This window comes from Emiliania huxleyi, assembly GCF_000372725.1.
Source record: "Emiliania huxleyi CCMP1516 unplaced genomic scaffold EMIHUscaffold_11, whole genome shotgun sequence".
Taxonomy (NCBI): domain Eukaryota; phylum Haptophyta; order Isochrysidales; family Noelaerhabdaceae; genus Emiliania; species Emiliania huxleyi.
In genome coordinates, this window is record NW_005201792.1 from 154,474 (window position 1) to 169,325 (window position 14,852).

General features: G+C 68.2%; 4 protein-coding genes across 4 annotated transcripts; 2 read left to right on the forward strand and 2 right to left on the reverse strand.

The window, feature by feature from the left end:
- Positions 1–718: 718 nt before the first annotated feature.
- On the forward strand, positions 719–1,194 carry EMIHUDRAFT_62728 (hypothetical protein; the record flags this gene model as incomplete). The annotated part of the gene is made up of 2 exons (XM_005791808.1): positions 719–1,012; positions 1,075–1,194. 2 exons carry the CDS (start codon positions 719–721, stop codon positions 1,192–1,194), a joined length of 414 nt encoding a protein of 137 aa, XP_005791865.1.
- A 46-nt stretch (positions 1,195–1,240) lies between these two features.
- Positions 1,241–4,733, reverse strand: EMIHUDRAFT_448817 (hypothetical protein; the record flags this gene model as incomplete). Its single annotated transcript, XM_005791809.1, has 8 exons — positions 1,241–2,062; positions 2,166–2,259; positions 2,376–2,407; positions 2,478–2,567; positions 2,703–2,793; positions 3,643–3,721; positions 3,838–4,082; positions 4,149–4,733. The coding sequence occupies 8 exons, from the start codon at positions 4,731–4,733 to the stop codon at positions 1,557–1,559; spliced, it is 1,722 nt and encodes a 573-aa protein (XP_005791866.1). The 3' UTR covers positions 1,241–1,556.
- Positions 4,734–6,752: 2,019 nt separating this feature from the next.
- Positions 6,753–7,784, forward strand: EMIHUDRAFT_62669 (hypothetical protein; the record flags this gene model as incomplete). Its single annotated transcript, XM_005791810.1, has 1 exon — positions 6,753–7,784. A coding segment is annotated over one exon (1,032 nt), but the record flags the coding sequence as incomplete, so codon positions are not given.
- A 1,438-nt stretch (positions 7,785–9,222) lies between these two features.
- Positions 9,223–12,279, reverse strand: EMIHUDRAFT_97664 (hypothetical protein; the record flags this gene model as incomplete). Its single annotated transcript, XM_005791811.1, has 7 exons — positions 9,223–9,704; positions 9,779–9,863; positions 9,977–10,084; positions 10,554–10,600; positions 10,696–10,771; positions 11,242–11,542; positions 11,642–12,279. 7 exons carry the CDS (start codon positions 12,277–12,279, stop codon positions 9,223–9,225), a joined length of 1,737 nt encoding a protein of 578 aa, XP_005791868.1.
- Positions 12,280–14,852: the final 2,573 nt, after the last annotated feature.

Below are 14,852 nucleotides of genomic sequence, written 5' to 3' on the forward strand. Positions count from 1 at the left end.
GCAGCGTGCAGGCAATCACGGGCGCTATTTTGTCGTACTCCTCTTCGGCGAGCGCTCCAAATCTAGCCACCCCATTGCCTTTAAGGAGGCTGCCCTCGCTCGTCTCAGGAATGCGGCTGTGTCTTTTGAGTCAGGCGCCGCCCGTTCGACTCTTGCTGTCGCCCTCGCCGTGTGTTTGAGCTTCCGCATGAAGTAACGCGCCTCTTCCTGATTTCCCAGCGCAGCTGCCGCTCAGTATGTGCGCCAACGACGCCTGTGGTGGAGCACTTGGAGCACTTGGAGTGCAGTCGGTAGCCTCACATCCAGGGCCGGGGAGCTAAGGAGCGCACCCAGCGGTGGCTCACTGTCTTCTTGTGTCCAATCGTCCCAGTCTCCCCGTTCTCCATCTCTCCTCCTTGCCCGCGCGCCTTTTTTGCGGCCTCATCCCTAGCCGCCTTGCACGCTCTGCATCCCCAAAACGCACTCCTCGTGGCGGGCCCCTCATTCCCCGTTTCTTTTCCCCTTCTAGAATGGTGTGGTATACCCCGACCTAAAAAAGAAAGAAAACAAACAACCCAACACGCCGCCACCACACACCTCTCCTTACGTTTTTCGTATTTCTTTGTTTTGAAACGTTCCCCGCGCGCGTTGCACAGGGCGGCGGCGGACTCCGCCGATCGCGGCGCGGGGCGGCTTGCTCCGTCGACAAAGGTCACAGCCAGCGAGGCCCTGCGCGAATATGAGCGCGGCGGCAGCGGCTCTCGCGGAGCAGGGAATCCACGCCGACAGCGACGGGCTGCATCTCCTTCCTCCTGGGCAGGCCAAGGCGTCGGCGGAGCTGCAGGAGGAGTGCACCGAGTTCCTGAACCGGACGACACAGTTTAGCGCGATCGTTGCGGATTTTGTCTCCGTCATGGAGAGCCGCGCCACGCTCATCGAGGCGGAGAAGCTCCGTGCCATAGGGCTCGGCAACCGTGTGGAGGCAGAGCCAGAGACGCGGAAACGCAAGGCACTGGAGATGCAGGCGCCCCCTGTTGCGGCCGTAAAGAGCCATTTCCCGCGTTCCGGCCACAGACACCAGATTGCGCCTCTCAGGCGATGATCAACGAGAAGAAGGCGCAGCTGGACAGGCTGACGGCGCAGTGTGACTCGCTCGCTCGCGTTGACGCCGAGCAAAAGGCGCTCCTAGAGCGGCTGACGAACAACGAATCGTGAGTGCACTTTGTCTTTGCCTGCTCCCCCCACAGAACGGTAAAACAAGAGGACGCGTGCAGCTGGCTCGGGGTGCACGTGTGCGAGTTGTATTATAATACGTTTCACGCGCAGAGCCGTTTTTCACGCGCCTCCTCTGCTGGCGGGTGCCGGGTGCTGGCGCCTGCTGTGGTGTGCATGCGGCGTGCGCACCATATGCTACGGGTCCCAAGTATGGGTTCGGGACGTATTCACACCAGTGTGGAATGGTAGGCCATATGGGCGTGCGCAACCGTCATGGCAACCGTTCGCACCCCGGGCCGCAAGAGAGGAGATGCCTCGCTGGAACGGCCCCACGCTGGCCCCCGGGCTGCTGCTGAGTCGCGTCAGGCCTGCTTGTACTGCAGCACCATCTCGTCGGCCGACTTCCATACAAAAGCGCGCACCGCGCCGAGGGACATGTCGGGCGCGAGCGGCTTGCCGCTGGCAAAGAGGGCGAGCGGCTTGCCCGACGGGACGCGCTCCTCGACGTACGCGATGACCTTGTCGAGGCGGAGAGCGGTCGCGGCGGCGAGCTTGTTGCAGTCGGGCGGCAGCAGCGGCAGGCCCGAGGCGGGGTGCGGCTGCAGGAAGAAGGAGAGCTTGAGCGGTGCCCTCGGAGAGAACTGCGCGTGCAGCACGGCCTGCCCCACCCACGACGGTACCGCGCCGTCGGGCAAGTCGCCGAGACGGGACGCCCTGCTGCGCGCCGTCACCACGCTGCCGTCGCATATCAACACCGGCGTCTGCTCCAGCGAGCGGAACGCGCACTGGCCGCCGCCGCCGTCGCTCCCCGCGCCGCCAGAGTTAGCGCCGCCAGCGCCGCCGCCCCCGGCGCCGCTGCCTCCCGCGCCTGCAAGAGAGGGGAGGCCGACTCCGGCGCGTGTGCGACGGCCTTTGCTGGCGGGCAGGTGGCGTGGCGGTGCGGGGGCGGTGCGGGGGCTGCGCTGGCGCGCCGTTGGCAGCGGCACGGGAGGGCTTTTGGCGCTCGCGCCAGCTGGCAAAGAGGGCGCACAAGAGCTGCTCGCCGAGGTTGACCCGAAAGTCCTCCTGTCGGCAGGCGAGGCCCGAGCTGACCGGAGATGGCGGCGGAGGCCACTTGGGTGCCGCTTGGGTGCCACTTGGGTGGTGGCCTCTCGGCGGTCTCTCGGCGTCATCTCTGGGACCTGTCCGGCGATGCCGAGCTCAGAGGCGTATCCTACGGCCGTGGGGCACGCGTGAGGCATGCGGAGAGGGGAAGGGGGGGAAGCGGCGAGAGGAGAAGCTGCCCTCGGCGTTGAAGGTGCTGCTCGCGCACAGCGTGAGCTCGAGCGCGCCCGAGCGAGCCGATGCGGTGAACCACGAGGCGCTGTACGTGCCTGGCGGGGAGGAGGGGAAGCACAGAACACCCGCCCGGTGAGACACGCGGCGTTGCATGTCCGACTAGTCGATCTCTGTCTGTCTGCCCGTCCCCTCGACTGTCCGTGCTCTAGCCCTCTCGGGCGGCGGCGCACGTTGCGCCGTCGGCTCGGCCAGCTCGGCGAGCAGCTTGTCGTACTTCTCGCCCGCGTCGAAGCGGCGCACGCAGCTGCCCCGCGGCAGCACCTTTGCAGACGCCGCAGCCCGTCACACGGCCGCACTCGCAGCCGCACCCCTCTGCAGCCGCACCCCTCTCCCCCGCTGAGAGACGACTCGCGGAGGAGGAGAGGGCAGGGGGGAGAGGGCAGGGGGGAGAGGGCAGGGGGGAGAGGGCAGGGGGGAGAGGGCAGGGGGGAGAGGGCAGGGAGGAGAGGGCAGGGGGGAGAGGGCAGGGAGGAGAGGGCAGGGGGGAGAGGGGGAAGAGGCTGGAGAAGCGCCTCCCACAGCGCGCAGAGCCCGCGCGTGTCCTCGGTCAGGATGCGCCGCTTGCACGGCAGCACCGCCAGCCGCTTCACAGCGGCGCTGCCTCGGATCGTTGCCACCTGCAGTCGGCGAGAGGCGGCGGAGGGGTGGGTCTCGAGGCGGCGGCGGCAGATGGAGAGGGAGAGGGAGAGGGAGAGGGAGAGGGAGAGGGAGAGGGAGAGGGAGAGGGAGAGGGAGGAGCGGCAGGGAAGGGGGTGCGGGAGAGGCGGGGAGGGAGAGGGGGAGGACGAGGGAAAGGAGGAGGGCGAGGCTTCCGCTGGAGGAGAGGCGCACCCGGTGGGAGGGCGGAGCCTCGCTGCAATCTCCGCTCCCGCCTCTCTCGTGCCGCCGCGCCAGATCGCCGCCCGCCGCCGCGCCGCCCGCGCCGCCTCCCGCGCCCGCCGCCGCGCGCCAGCAGGAGAGGGACGAGTCCGAGGTTGCCACCCAGAGCAGCTCTGGCGCCCAAGCCGGGCGGTGCAGCCTCAGCGCCGGCGCGCCGACCTGGCAGACCCCTCGCGGCGGCGGCGGCGGCGGCGGCGGCGACGCGTGCGCGGCGAAAGAGTCGTCGAGGACCAGTCCGTCGCGGCCGCCGTAGAGGACGCGGGAGCACGACTCGTCGACGTCGATGCAGAAGACCGAGTCGCTGTGCGGCCTGGCGGGCGGGGCGGAGGGGTCGCGGGAGGAGAGGCGCCGGGGTGCGGGAGCAGCCGCCGCCGGCGTGCGTCGCCTGAGCTCGGCCTAGACACTTCCTAGACACTTCCTAGACACTTCCTAGCCGGCGTGCGTCGCCTGAGCTCGGCCTGCACGCGTCGCTGGCCGATGCTCCAGAGCTTGACCGAGCGGTCCGAGCTGCACGAGACGAGGCAGCCGCCGTCGGCAGAGATCGCGATCCCGCGCACCACGTCTGTGTGGCCCACCAGAGAGCCGACCGCCGCCGCCTGCGCGCGAGGGTCCCAGAGGCGGAGGGTCGCGTCGACGGCGCCCGTGGCGATGAGCCCGCCGTCGAGCTTCACCTACGGCGCCACCGCCCCGCTCAAGCAGCCGCCTGTGTGCGCCGGCGCGCAGCGCCCGCCCCTAACCGCCAGCGCGTAGATGGAGTCTCCGTGCGCCCGCGCGCCCTCGCTGCCGCCGATGACGACTCGCGGCGCCAGGCGCGCCACGTCCCACACGACCACGCAGCAGTCGCAGCCGGCCGAGGCGAGTGTGCCCGCGTCCGCCGCGTACCCGAGCACCTTGACAAAGTCGGTGTGCTGCCGCAGCGTGTAGCACTTTGACGGTGTCCCCGTCTCGCCCTCGGGCCGCCAGAGCTTGATCGTCCGGTCGCTCGAGGCGGAAACGACAGCAGAGGTCAGATCGCCGTCCGTCAGCAGCGCGAGGTCGTTGACCCAGTCTGTGTGCTCGTCCACGGTGAAGCGCAGCCGCGGGACTCCACCACCCTCGGGCTCGCGCCAGCAGCGCACCGAGCCGTCACGGCCGCCGGTAAAGAGCTCGCGCGACGATCCCCACGCCGACGCGCAAGTCGAAGCCAGCGCGTTGATGCCAAAGCGGTGACCCTCAGACGCGCCATCGTCGAGGAGGGTGAGCGTCACCGACTTTCTGGACGCCGACATGCACACCCAGCCCAGCCAAGGGCCGAAGCCAGAAGAATTTAACGCTTTCTTCATTTACAACGCGAGGTGACCTTTGAAGTTTGAACGTGTGGGCGGCAGCTGTCTGTTTACAGGCGCTGGCCGCCCGCGCGCGCGCCGGACCGGCTCCGGCACGTCCGGCGCTGGGCGGCGCGCGTCCACACTGCGCGTCGCGCAAAAGGCGAGCGCTCGCCGCCGCTACGGCGGCGGCGGCGGCCGACGGCCGACGGCCGACGGCCGACGGCCGACGGCGGCCGACGGCCGACGGCCGACGGCCGACGGCCGACGGCAGACGGCATACGGCCTAGGGCTCGGCTGGGCGCGCACGCGCACGCGCGCGCGTCGCGCGCCACGCGTCGCTCCGCGAGGGCGCGCGCCAACCGCGATTCGAACCGGGGCCAAAAGGCGCCTGGAGCGACCGCGGTCCGGTCGCGCCACCGCGGCTGCGGGGCTGATAGAGCAGGCCGGCTGCGGCTCCTGATGTACCTCCGCTTTTGGGTGGCGGTCGCGCGCTGCCGACGGCGCTCGCCGGCGCTACGGCGCTCGCGGCGCGCTCGTGGCGTTCAGGGCGGCTCGCACACGCACACGCACACGCACACACACACACACACACACACACACATGCACACACACACACACACACACATGCACAGACACACAGCCCCTTCCCCTCCCCCCTCAAGGGCGAGGACACGCACAGGCCGCACCTCTAGTGAGGCCCGCATAGTATGTGGGAGACTCGTGCCGCCGCCCCTGCCACCCCTGTGTCAGTGTGCCTGTGGTAGGAGAGACTGCCAGTGAGAAGCTGGAGGCAGGTCGCTAGACTGAGATGAGACCGCCAGTGGATGTGGGATTCCACCGTGCACCGCGCTGCGAGCCTGTCGTGTCCCTTGTCAGGAGCAGGAGAGCCCCACCTGTCCCCCTGATCGTTCTTCCAAAATCCTGCTCGTGCAGGTGGGGACCCTGTCCTCGTCCCATCCCTCGTTTGGCGTGTCTGTTTTCTTTCTTTCTTTTTCCGTGTCGCGATGCGCTCCCCACTTTGGCCTGCATCTCCTTTTCCGGCAAACAAAAAGGAAAACAGAGGGTCCCCAGCACTTTGGTCTTTGCGTTTCCGGAAATTTCCAGGGAAAACAGAGGGCGTTTGGTGCTCCATTCTGGAAACTCGCGAGTTTCCCTGAGTCTGAGAGCTGGTCTGGGGCAAAATCTGAGGCACAATTGTCAATTGAGGAAATCGCGCCTGCTGAACAAGCTCCTCTTGTAGCTCGATCGGTCACACCGCCATCACCGCCGACGTCTCCCTGTAAGATGGTGGAGAGGGGGGACGACACTGCTTCTCAGCAGCGTGCACCTCGATCCTGTGCCGTGTTTGTTATGACCCCCCCCCAATGAACACACCAGTGAGGGAGGGCGAGACGATCGAGGGGTCCCGTACCATGCGGAATCGACCCTATCCAGTGCTCAAGTGCTCAAGGAAATCGGCACGATACCCAGGCGGTCGCAGGGTATTTTCCAGGTATACCCGGGTTTTTCCAGGTACCTGCATCTGGTACTCTCCCACCTGGAAGAGGTGCTGCCTCGTGCACGGCTTCGTCGTCGCCTCGCGGGCAGCTCGGCCATCGTCCGCCGGCTCGCCTCGGCGCTCGCCCTCTCGCTCGCCGCCCGCTGCGCCGCCTCGCTCTGCCCGTGCGACGCGCTCTCCCGCGCCGCCTCGCGGCCCGCCGCCCGGCCGGCGGCTCCTGCCGCGTCCTTCATCCCGCCGCCGCCGCCGTCGAACAGCGACATCACCTGGTTGGTCACCAGCCGGCAGTACTGCCTCGCGTCGCTCGGCATCGCCGGCCAGATCTCGCGCCACACGTGGTTCTTCATGTGCTGCAGCGCGACGTACACTGTGTTCTCGCCGTGCGGGGAGCACCGAAAAATTGCCTCTTTTACGTGTAATGTAACGTTCAGCCCGAGGCGCACGCGCGCGAGATCCACCCCGCTGCAGCCCGTACCTCCCCCGCCGCGGTCTCGTTCGTTGGTTCGCGCGTTGAGAGAGAGAGTTTCTTCGCGTTGATGGCCCGCACGCAAAACCCGGAAGAACCAATCCGCGTGATCGTGCGGGTGCGCCCACCCCAATCTGGTCGTGACGATCTAGACGTGGACTCGCTCGCGATCAGGGGCGACACCGTGCAGCTGATCCGGAAGCAACGCACCTTCTCCGCGCAGTTTGACGCGGCCCTCGACGGGGAGGCGGATCAGCGCTCACTGTTTTCGCACATTCGGCCGGCCTGTGAAGCAGCGCTCGACGGCATAAACGCGACGGTGCTTGCCTACGGGCAGACAGGCTCCGGTAAGACTCACACCATCTTTGGCGGTCTCCTGCCCGACGAACAGGAGGGCGAAGAGCGCACCGGCATCGCGGGTCGTGCGCTCCATCAGATCTTTGAGCATGCCGCGTGCGCAGCCACCTGTGGGACTCGCGTCATGGTCAGCGCGTCGATGCTCGAGGTTTACAATGAGACTCTTCGGGACCTGCTCCTGCCGAGCGTGGACGGCGGGCACGAGAGGCCAGCCCTGGCGCTCCGCGAGTCTGAGAGCCGAGAGACGTACGTGCAAGGCCTGACAGAGGTGCCACTGCATGACGCAGCGGCTGCCGTGGCCTTGATACGTCGGGCTCTTCGAATGCGAGCAATACGCGCGACCGACGCGAATGCGCGGTCGTCCCGCTCGCACGCCGTGCTGCAATTTATCGTCGAGCAGCGAGGCGGTTCCGCGAGAGGCGGCCTTCGCTCGCGCTTCTGCCTCGTCGACCTCGCCGGCTCGGAACGTGCCATGGCTGCAGAACTGCTCGCTCGAGACCACCAGCGCGAGCGCTGCCAGATCAATACCTCGCTGACGGCGCTCGCCAAGTGCGTGCACGCGCTCTCCGTCTCTACGCGTGGCGAGTCACACATCCCATTTCGGGACTCGGTGCTCACGCGCCTTCTGCAGCCGGCGCTCTCCGGCAACTCGCGCACGGTGCTGCTCGCAATGCTCTCGCCCACAGCCGACGCGGTAGAGAACAATCTCTCCACCCTGCGCTTTGCCGACCGTGCCAAGCGCGTGACGTTGACTGCGGCCCGAAACCCGGCGGATGTGTCCGAAACACTGCAGCAGCAGCGAGAGCGGTACGAGGCTCACATACATCGGCTAAAGCAGACCGTCCAGCGTCTCCGACTGGCGCTGCGCAGCGCGGGCCACCGAGCAGAGAGCACCGCCATGCCCCCGCCCGCCTTCCGCTTGTCGCCGGAGGCGCCGAGGAGCCTCGGCCCCGATTTCGCCTCTACCCGAGAGGACGACGACGTGGCGGAGCTGCGCCAGCAGCTCCGAGAGGCGCGCGCCGAGAGTGCAGCCCACCAAAGAGCGAGCCACCGGTTGGAGAAGGCCTTGGACAATGCGCTGGCGGGGCGAGTCGACCGAGCGCTCTCTTGGGCGAATGGGGGGAAGCGCATGGAGGATGACCCTCCCGGTCACGCGTCACAGCCGGAGGGCGGTCTGCTGGAGGACATTGAGACGGATGACGTGCTCCTGCAAGCAACTCTCCAGGAGTTGCAGCTGCAGCAGGCGCAGCTCGATCGCATCCGGGCGGAAGAACAAGAGGTGCAGAGCCTCTTGCGAGGCGCGACCGGCGGAGTAGCCTCCACACCGCGCCGGTCGCGCGCTGCCAACGTGTGGACGGCTCCGCGCGAAGGCAGCGATCGAGGAGACGGAACCCGCTCGGCGCCGTCGCCGCGGAGCGTGCATCCTACCGCCGGTCCATACAGCGTCAAAAACGCGCAGACACCGAACAGCGGCCGCCGTCACCGCCGCACGGCGAGGCAAGCTGGCGACAGCCACCCCGCCTCCGGTCGGAATGTGCGACCCAATGACGGCAGAGCTCTTGGTGGGTCGCAGGACACGATCGCGCAGGCTATGACTCAGACGCTGCTCGGCGGTGGAGCGACGGTTGGCGCTGGTGGGGTTGGCATGGGCTCGCTCTTTTACATCCTCGGAAGCCACACCTCGGCGCGCCGTGTGAAGGAGCTGAACGACCGCCTCGTCCGCGAGCAGCAGCAGCAGCAGCAGCAGCAGCAGCAGCAGCAGCAGCAGCAGCAGGAAACGTAAACCCCTTTCCGCGACGAGGTCTACGGCACGTGTGTGCCCGTGGCCTCTGATCCTGAGACGTGAGAGACCAGACGACGCGTCCCCTGGGCCCTGGCGGCCCCCCCGCCGAGTCCGCCGCCCGCCCATGCGCGTTGGCGCATGGGCCCCCAGTCGCCAGTCCCAGACGCCAGAGCTCAGATAGACACTCCTGTGAGTCTCAGATCTCCTTTGAGCTTCAGCCGTATTTGGAAAAAAATCTGATCATTCACAGACCCACACCTTGTGGCTCCCCAACACACGTTTTGACCCGGGGTTAACACTGCGCCGCACACGGACGATTCCAAATTCCGAGACGGTCGTGACCCTTTTCACATCCAACCACGCGCAATCGCTCACCTCACAAAGACACGCGCGGACCGCCTCACGGCGGCGGGCTGCTTGCGAGCGCTCGAAGCCGCTGCGTGCCCTTCAGCGGGCGAGTGGGCTTGGCGGCGGCGGCCCGCGACGCCCCGGCTCCATTCGGTCGCCCGGCGCCCGCCTCGACAAGCTCGCGCAGCGTGGCGTTGTACGCGGTGGCGAGGGCCTCCTCCATGTCAGCTCGCTTGCGCCTCTCGGCCACCAGCGCCGCCTCGAGCTCCGTCACCTTCTCGAGGAGCTGCCGCTTGTCCTTGCTCGTGTGGCGGCGGCCGTGCTCGAGCCGAGCATTCTCGCGCTCGAGCTGCGCGCACCGCCGCTTGAGGTAAGACGCCTCCTCGAACAGAGCGTCGTACTGCTCCTGCAACTCGGCGCCACGCCCGCCGCCCGCGCCACCCAAGCCGCTGCCGCCCGCGCCGGCGGTGAAAGCGGCGCCGGGGGGGGCTGGCGGCGGCGGCTGCTCCTCCTCCTCCTCGGCCGAGGCCACGCCTACGCGCCGCGCAACGAGACGCACGTTGGCCCGGTCAGTAGGGGAGAATGGCCTCCTCGCAGGCACGCGGCACGTGCGAGCAGCTCCGCCGCCGCCGTGGCCGCCTTGCGCGACTTTTTGAGCGCGTGCGAGCGGATCTTACTCGCCATCAGGGCCGCCTGCGGGGAGGTGGCGGGAGGCTTGCCTGCGGGGCCCACGCGCCATAACCTCGCTCGCGAGAGAGCGATCAGGGGCGAGCCTTGCGCCCTTTGAACTGGACATAGCTCCACACCCGCAGCTGCACGCCTCCGTCGCCGCCCCCGCCCGCCGCCGAAGCGAGCGCGACCCACCGCTCCTGCACGCGGAAGGACTCGCCATACGGGATGTCTAGCGTGCCGACCTACGGAGAGAGAGCGCGCGCTCGACAAGACGACCGTCGAGCTGGAAGGGGGGCGGGAGGGGGCGAGGCAAGGAGGGGGGAGGCGCGAGGGTGGACGCGCGAGGAGGAGGGAGGGAGGAGGAGGAGGGAGGGGGGTAGGGGGAGGAGGGAGGAAGGGGGAGGAGCGAGGGAGGGGGGAGAGGGAGGGGGGGAGGGAGGGAGGGATGGGGGAGAGGGAGGGGGGAGAGGTAGGGAGGGGGGAGAGGGGGGGAGGGAGGGAGGGAGGGAGAGGAGGCAAGCAGCGCCTCGCGCTCGAGCAGCAGCCGCTCGCCGCCTTGCCGCTGGAGCCGCTGCCGGATGACAACCTACTCCGAGCTGCGTCGGATGAGCAGACGCCGTGCGCAGCTGCTGCTGCGGCGTCCGCGGGGCAAAGGTCCCTCGTCTGGTCGGGCAGCATCGGCTTGGGCGGGCACTTGACGACGCACGAGACCTCGCGCTCGAGGCCAGACTCCTCGGACCCCTCCCACCGGCCCGCAGCTACGGGCAAGGCACCGCAAACGAGCTGAGATAACGGCGGCGATGAGATAACGGCGGCGAGGTATAGCCGAGGTGTAGCCGAGGTAGCTGCGCACAGACTCGCTGGTAGCCGAGCCGCGAGCAGAGCAACCGGCCGAAGCGGCCGTCCTCGCAGTCCATGCCGAGCAGCGCCTGCGAGAGGGGGGAGGAGGAGGGGGGGGGGAGGCACTGTTGGCCCTCGGCCCTCGGGGGGGGTGGCGGCGGGCGGTGGCGCGGCCGTGCGCCTGCTCGAGCGCGTTCAGGTCGAGCGGCAAGCTCGTGCTGAGGCTCTCGGCCATGTCGCCCCACGCGACGGCGAAGAGGGAGCCAGAGAGAGACACACCCGCGGAGCCTCCCCCTCCGCCGCCACCGCTCCCGCCCCTTCGGCGCGCGCGTCTCTCCCCGCCGCTCTCTCCCCTCGCCGGCGCCGCCGCCCCGCCTCCGCCTCCCTGTGCCGCGTCACCACCGCCCTTTGCCATGTCCGCGGCGTGCGGCGCGGAGGCACTGCGCGCGACGCTGCAGCTGCCCGTCGGCGAGCTCGGCACCTGAGGAGCACGCCACACACGGACGCCTCACCCGCGTCTCTCGGCCGCACCTCGCCACCGCCCAGACCTCGGCCGCACCGACACCGCACACGCCTCCCCGCCGCCGCCGGCCGTCTCCTCCGCCCCAACCTGCCGCCCCAGCCGAAGCAGGCCGCCGCTGCCGCCGCCGCCGCCGCCGCCAGCCCCGCCGCCGCCGGCAGAGAAGGCCGCCGCCGCCCGCGACAGCGCGTCCGCCGCCTCGCCGCCCGCCTCGCCGCCGCCTCCGAGATGGTGCTGCTCTCCTGCCCTCGCGCTGTCCGCGTCGCCGCACTTTCGCCTCCGACCTGCCGCAAAGCTCGCCGCGCGGATGGCCGCCCGCGCCGCCGATCCAGTGCGCGTCCTACGGCAGGCTCCCGCAGCCCTCAGGGGCGGGTCGCACGCCTCGTGGGGAGGTGCGGACAGGCTGCTCCTGCGCCGATCGCTCGCCTCGACGTCTGACCGCTCCGACGCAGCAGAGTCGTCCGAGTCGGCTCCGCGCTCGGAGAGGCCGCGCTCGGAGAGGCCGTCCTCGTCGCCGTACATGGCCGACGAGGCGACCGACGATCCGATCGACGACTCGGACGCGGCGGACGACGAGGCGCCGTCCGAGTCGTCGCCGCCGCCCAGCCCTCGCTTGAGCCAGGCGGACGTCAGCTGCAGGTGCAGCGTCGCGGCGCCCTTGGCCAGCGGGACCGAGAGCGTCGTCGATTGCCGCGAGTAGGAGGCGTGCGGCGCGAGGTCGAGCGAGCCGCTGATCTTCTTCGCCTTGGCCGCGCCGCCTTCGACCCGCACCGTCAAGTCGGAGTTGCGCGGCTCCAGCCGCATCTGCCCGTGACTCGTGCTCGAGTAGACGGAGCACGCGAGCGAGACGGGCTCGCGCCACTCGGCCGCGCGGCCGTCCGCCGCGGCGCCCGCGCGCACGGCCCCACCGTACGCCGTCTTCTTGCCCGACTTCCAGCTGAGCGAGAGCGTCGGCGGGACGCCGGGCCGAGCGGGCTGGAGGAGCGCGCCGCCGCAGACGAGCCAGGCCTCCTCGACAGTGAAGAGGTAGCGATGCTTCTTCTTGCCCAAGCGCAGCGAGGGCTTGAGCGCGGGCATGGCGGCGGCTTTGGGAGGCCGTTGCGAGCAGGAAGAAACCCTGTGCGCGAAGAGTGGCGCAGCGGAGCTGGGAATAGGACCGCCGCAAGCGGCGTGGCGTGGGGCGGTTGAGCATCCCTCCGGGGCCCCCTCTGCGCCGGGGAGGCGTTGTTGGAGGCTGGACGCTAGCGTCCTTCGCCTTTTTCAAACTCGGGAGGACCCACTCCGCTACGGCAGCCTACGCTCCGACCCGAATTTGGAGGGCCATGAGTTTAAGGTGTTGCTGCGCAAAAGGGGCGGGGCGCGGGCGCGCGTACGGCGGCAGGCCGAGAGCTCTTTTTGGAGATCAGACCTTTCGATGGTTCATGCTTTCTAATGTCTATCTATCATGCTTCATGACACGACACGCGGTGGTGGGAGCTGGTGGAGCTGTCAGCTGATCGATCCAAGCGGGTGGGGAGTGGGGGGCATGGCTGGGCATGCAGGCCCGCCAGTCGGCCCGGCCTCTGACGTGGTGCTGCCGCTGCATTCGCTGAAGAAGAGAGGTGCGACTTGATTGGAGGCACTGGAGGCGAAACAAGAGCCGTGGGTTGCGGGCGTCTCTCGCAAGGGCCGACAAAGAGAGCAGATCGGCCTGACACGTCCCGCACATGTCCCCGTTCACAGTTGAACTAATTCTCACGGCTGTACACTGTTTATTAATCGGCCGTCCGCGAGCCCCTAGCTCGCCGACGGCGAGAGAGATGCCACGAGGGGTCGCGGTGGCGTCCATCGCCAGGCTCCCTAGCTCAACCGACGACCCTCCTGCCTCGGGATCGACGGCCGATCGTCATAAGGGAAGGTTGGGCCGGGCCGTGAGGGGCTGATGGCGCTGGCCAGCGCGGGGTGTGAGATGTCGTCGTCATATACTGCTGGCCCTCGAGTTGCCAGGGCTGTGGGCTGCAGAATTGGCGTCTGTGGCGTCTACGCAGGCTCTGCAGCGTGATGGCTGGCGGGACTGCGAGGCCGGCGGCAGCGGAAGGAGAGGCTGGGCACGAGCCAGGAACAGGCTGCGTGGCCAGGTCCGCAGGTGGCTGCGTCGGGCGAGGCGCGCGCGCGCATGGCAGGCCGAGCAGGCTCGGCATATGGTCCCGAGACGCGCGTCCACTGTGGGTTCCCCTCCCTGAGGGGTAGGGGATCCCTAGCACACTGGAGCCGAACCCTGGGAGATTGCGATCTCGGGCGTGTCACGCTAAGTTTGGATGAGCGTGTCACGCTCAGTGTGAGAGCGTGTCACGCTAAGTTCTAACGGAGTAAAGAAATGCCCAAGCGCGAGAGGTTTGATGAGCCGTCTACCGACTACTCACGGAGGGTCATCAGTAGACTCGAGACGTTCCTCGGCAGGCTAGCTTCGGCAGCCCAATATGTTCCGGAGAGAGAGAGAGATTTTTTAGAGCAGCGAGGGCATGACGCATGTGGGACGGCGGTATCGGCACAACGCTTACACCAGTGTCCAACCTCGTGAGCGTCGTATCAACCGATGGCAAATTGCTAGTCGCCTGCTTGCGGCAGCAACGGCTGGGGCTTGTCACGTTGTGGGGAGCGGCGGGCTTGGCTGTCAGCGGGCGCCTGGGCGGTGTCGAGCACCACCAGCGTCCAGGGTGTCGAGAACCTCATCGTCGCTACCACCGACGACGAAGGCCTTTGTTCCAACCACCGCAGCGGCGTCTTGCCCACTTCTCTCCGATTAATGAGCGAAGCCCCAGCTGCCAGCCAGTGTCAAGGTCGGCGGTGTCGAGAGTTGCAAGCCATCCAACCTGCGTTCGTCACGCTCCGGCATAACGTGGGATTTCATGTGCCGCGGTGTAGATTTTGCTGCCGATCACAAGACGGCGAAGAGTTGCCGCTGTGGATTGGATCGGCGGCGGCGGGGTGGCCGGTTGCGTAGGGCCCATCACTGCAAGGATCGGCACCGCCTCCTCCTGCGGGCGCCTCCCGCGGCGCCACCGCCTCCGCCTGCTCTGCTGCAGCCGCACCTGCTGCCGCCACGTTCACCTCCTCCTGGGACGCCACATCCGCCTCCTCATCCGTCTCTGCCGCCGCCGCCGCCGCCTCCTGCGCTGCCTGTTTGCCTGTTTGTCTGAGCATCTCCGAGCACGCGTGCTGTAGCCCTGGCGTCGATGGAGGCTCGCATGGAGAGGAGGGACCGGAGGGCCTCCTGCATCAGGTGGGCCAGCAGCTGCCGTGCGGGGAACGATCCGCCAGCCCGCCGGAGGCTCCGGTCAATCATAGGACGTTCGTGCCGGTCTAGCTTCCATCAACATGCGACCATATCACCGTGGGCTACCGCTTCCCATCCGAACAGCGAAGTCAAGCACGGTCGAGCCCAGGTAGTACTCCCATCCGGGAGGGGGGGGGAAGGCTGGGTGTTGCATGTACCTCGTCACCGTGGTCTAGTGGCATGATGCTCGCCTGCCACGCGGGCGACCCGGATTCGATTTCCGGCGGTGACACGTTCTGTCCGTATGGTCTAGTTGGTCATGACGTTCGCCCAACATGCGAAAGGTCCCCCGTTCGAACCGGGGTATGGATAGATTTTTGCGGCACTCCCTTTG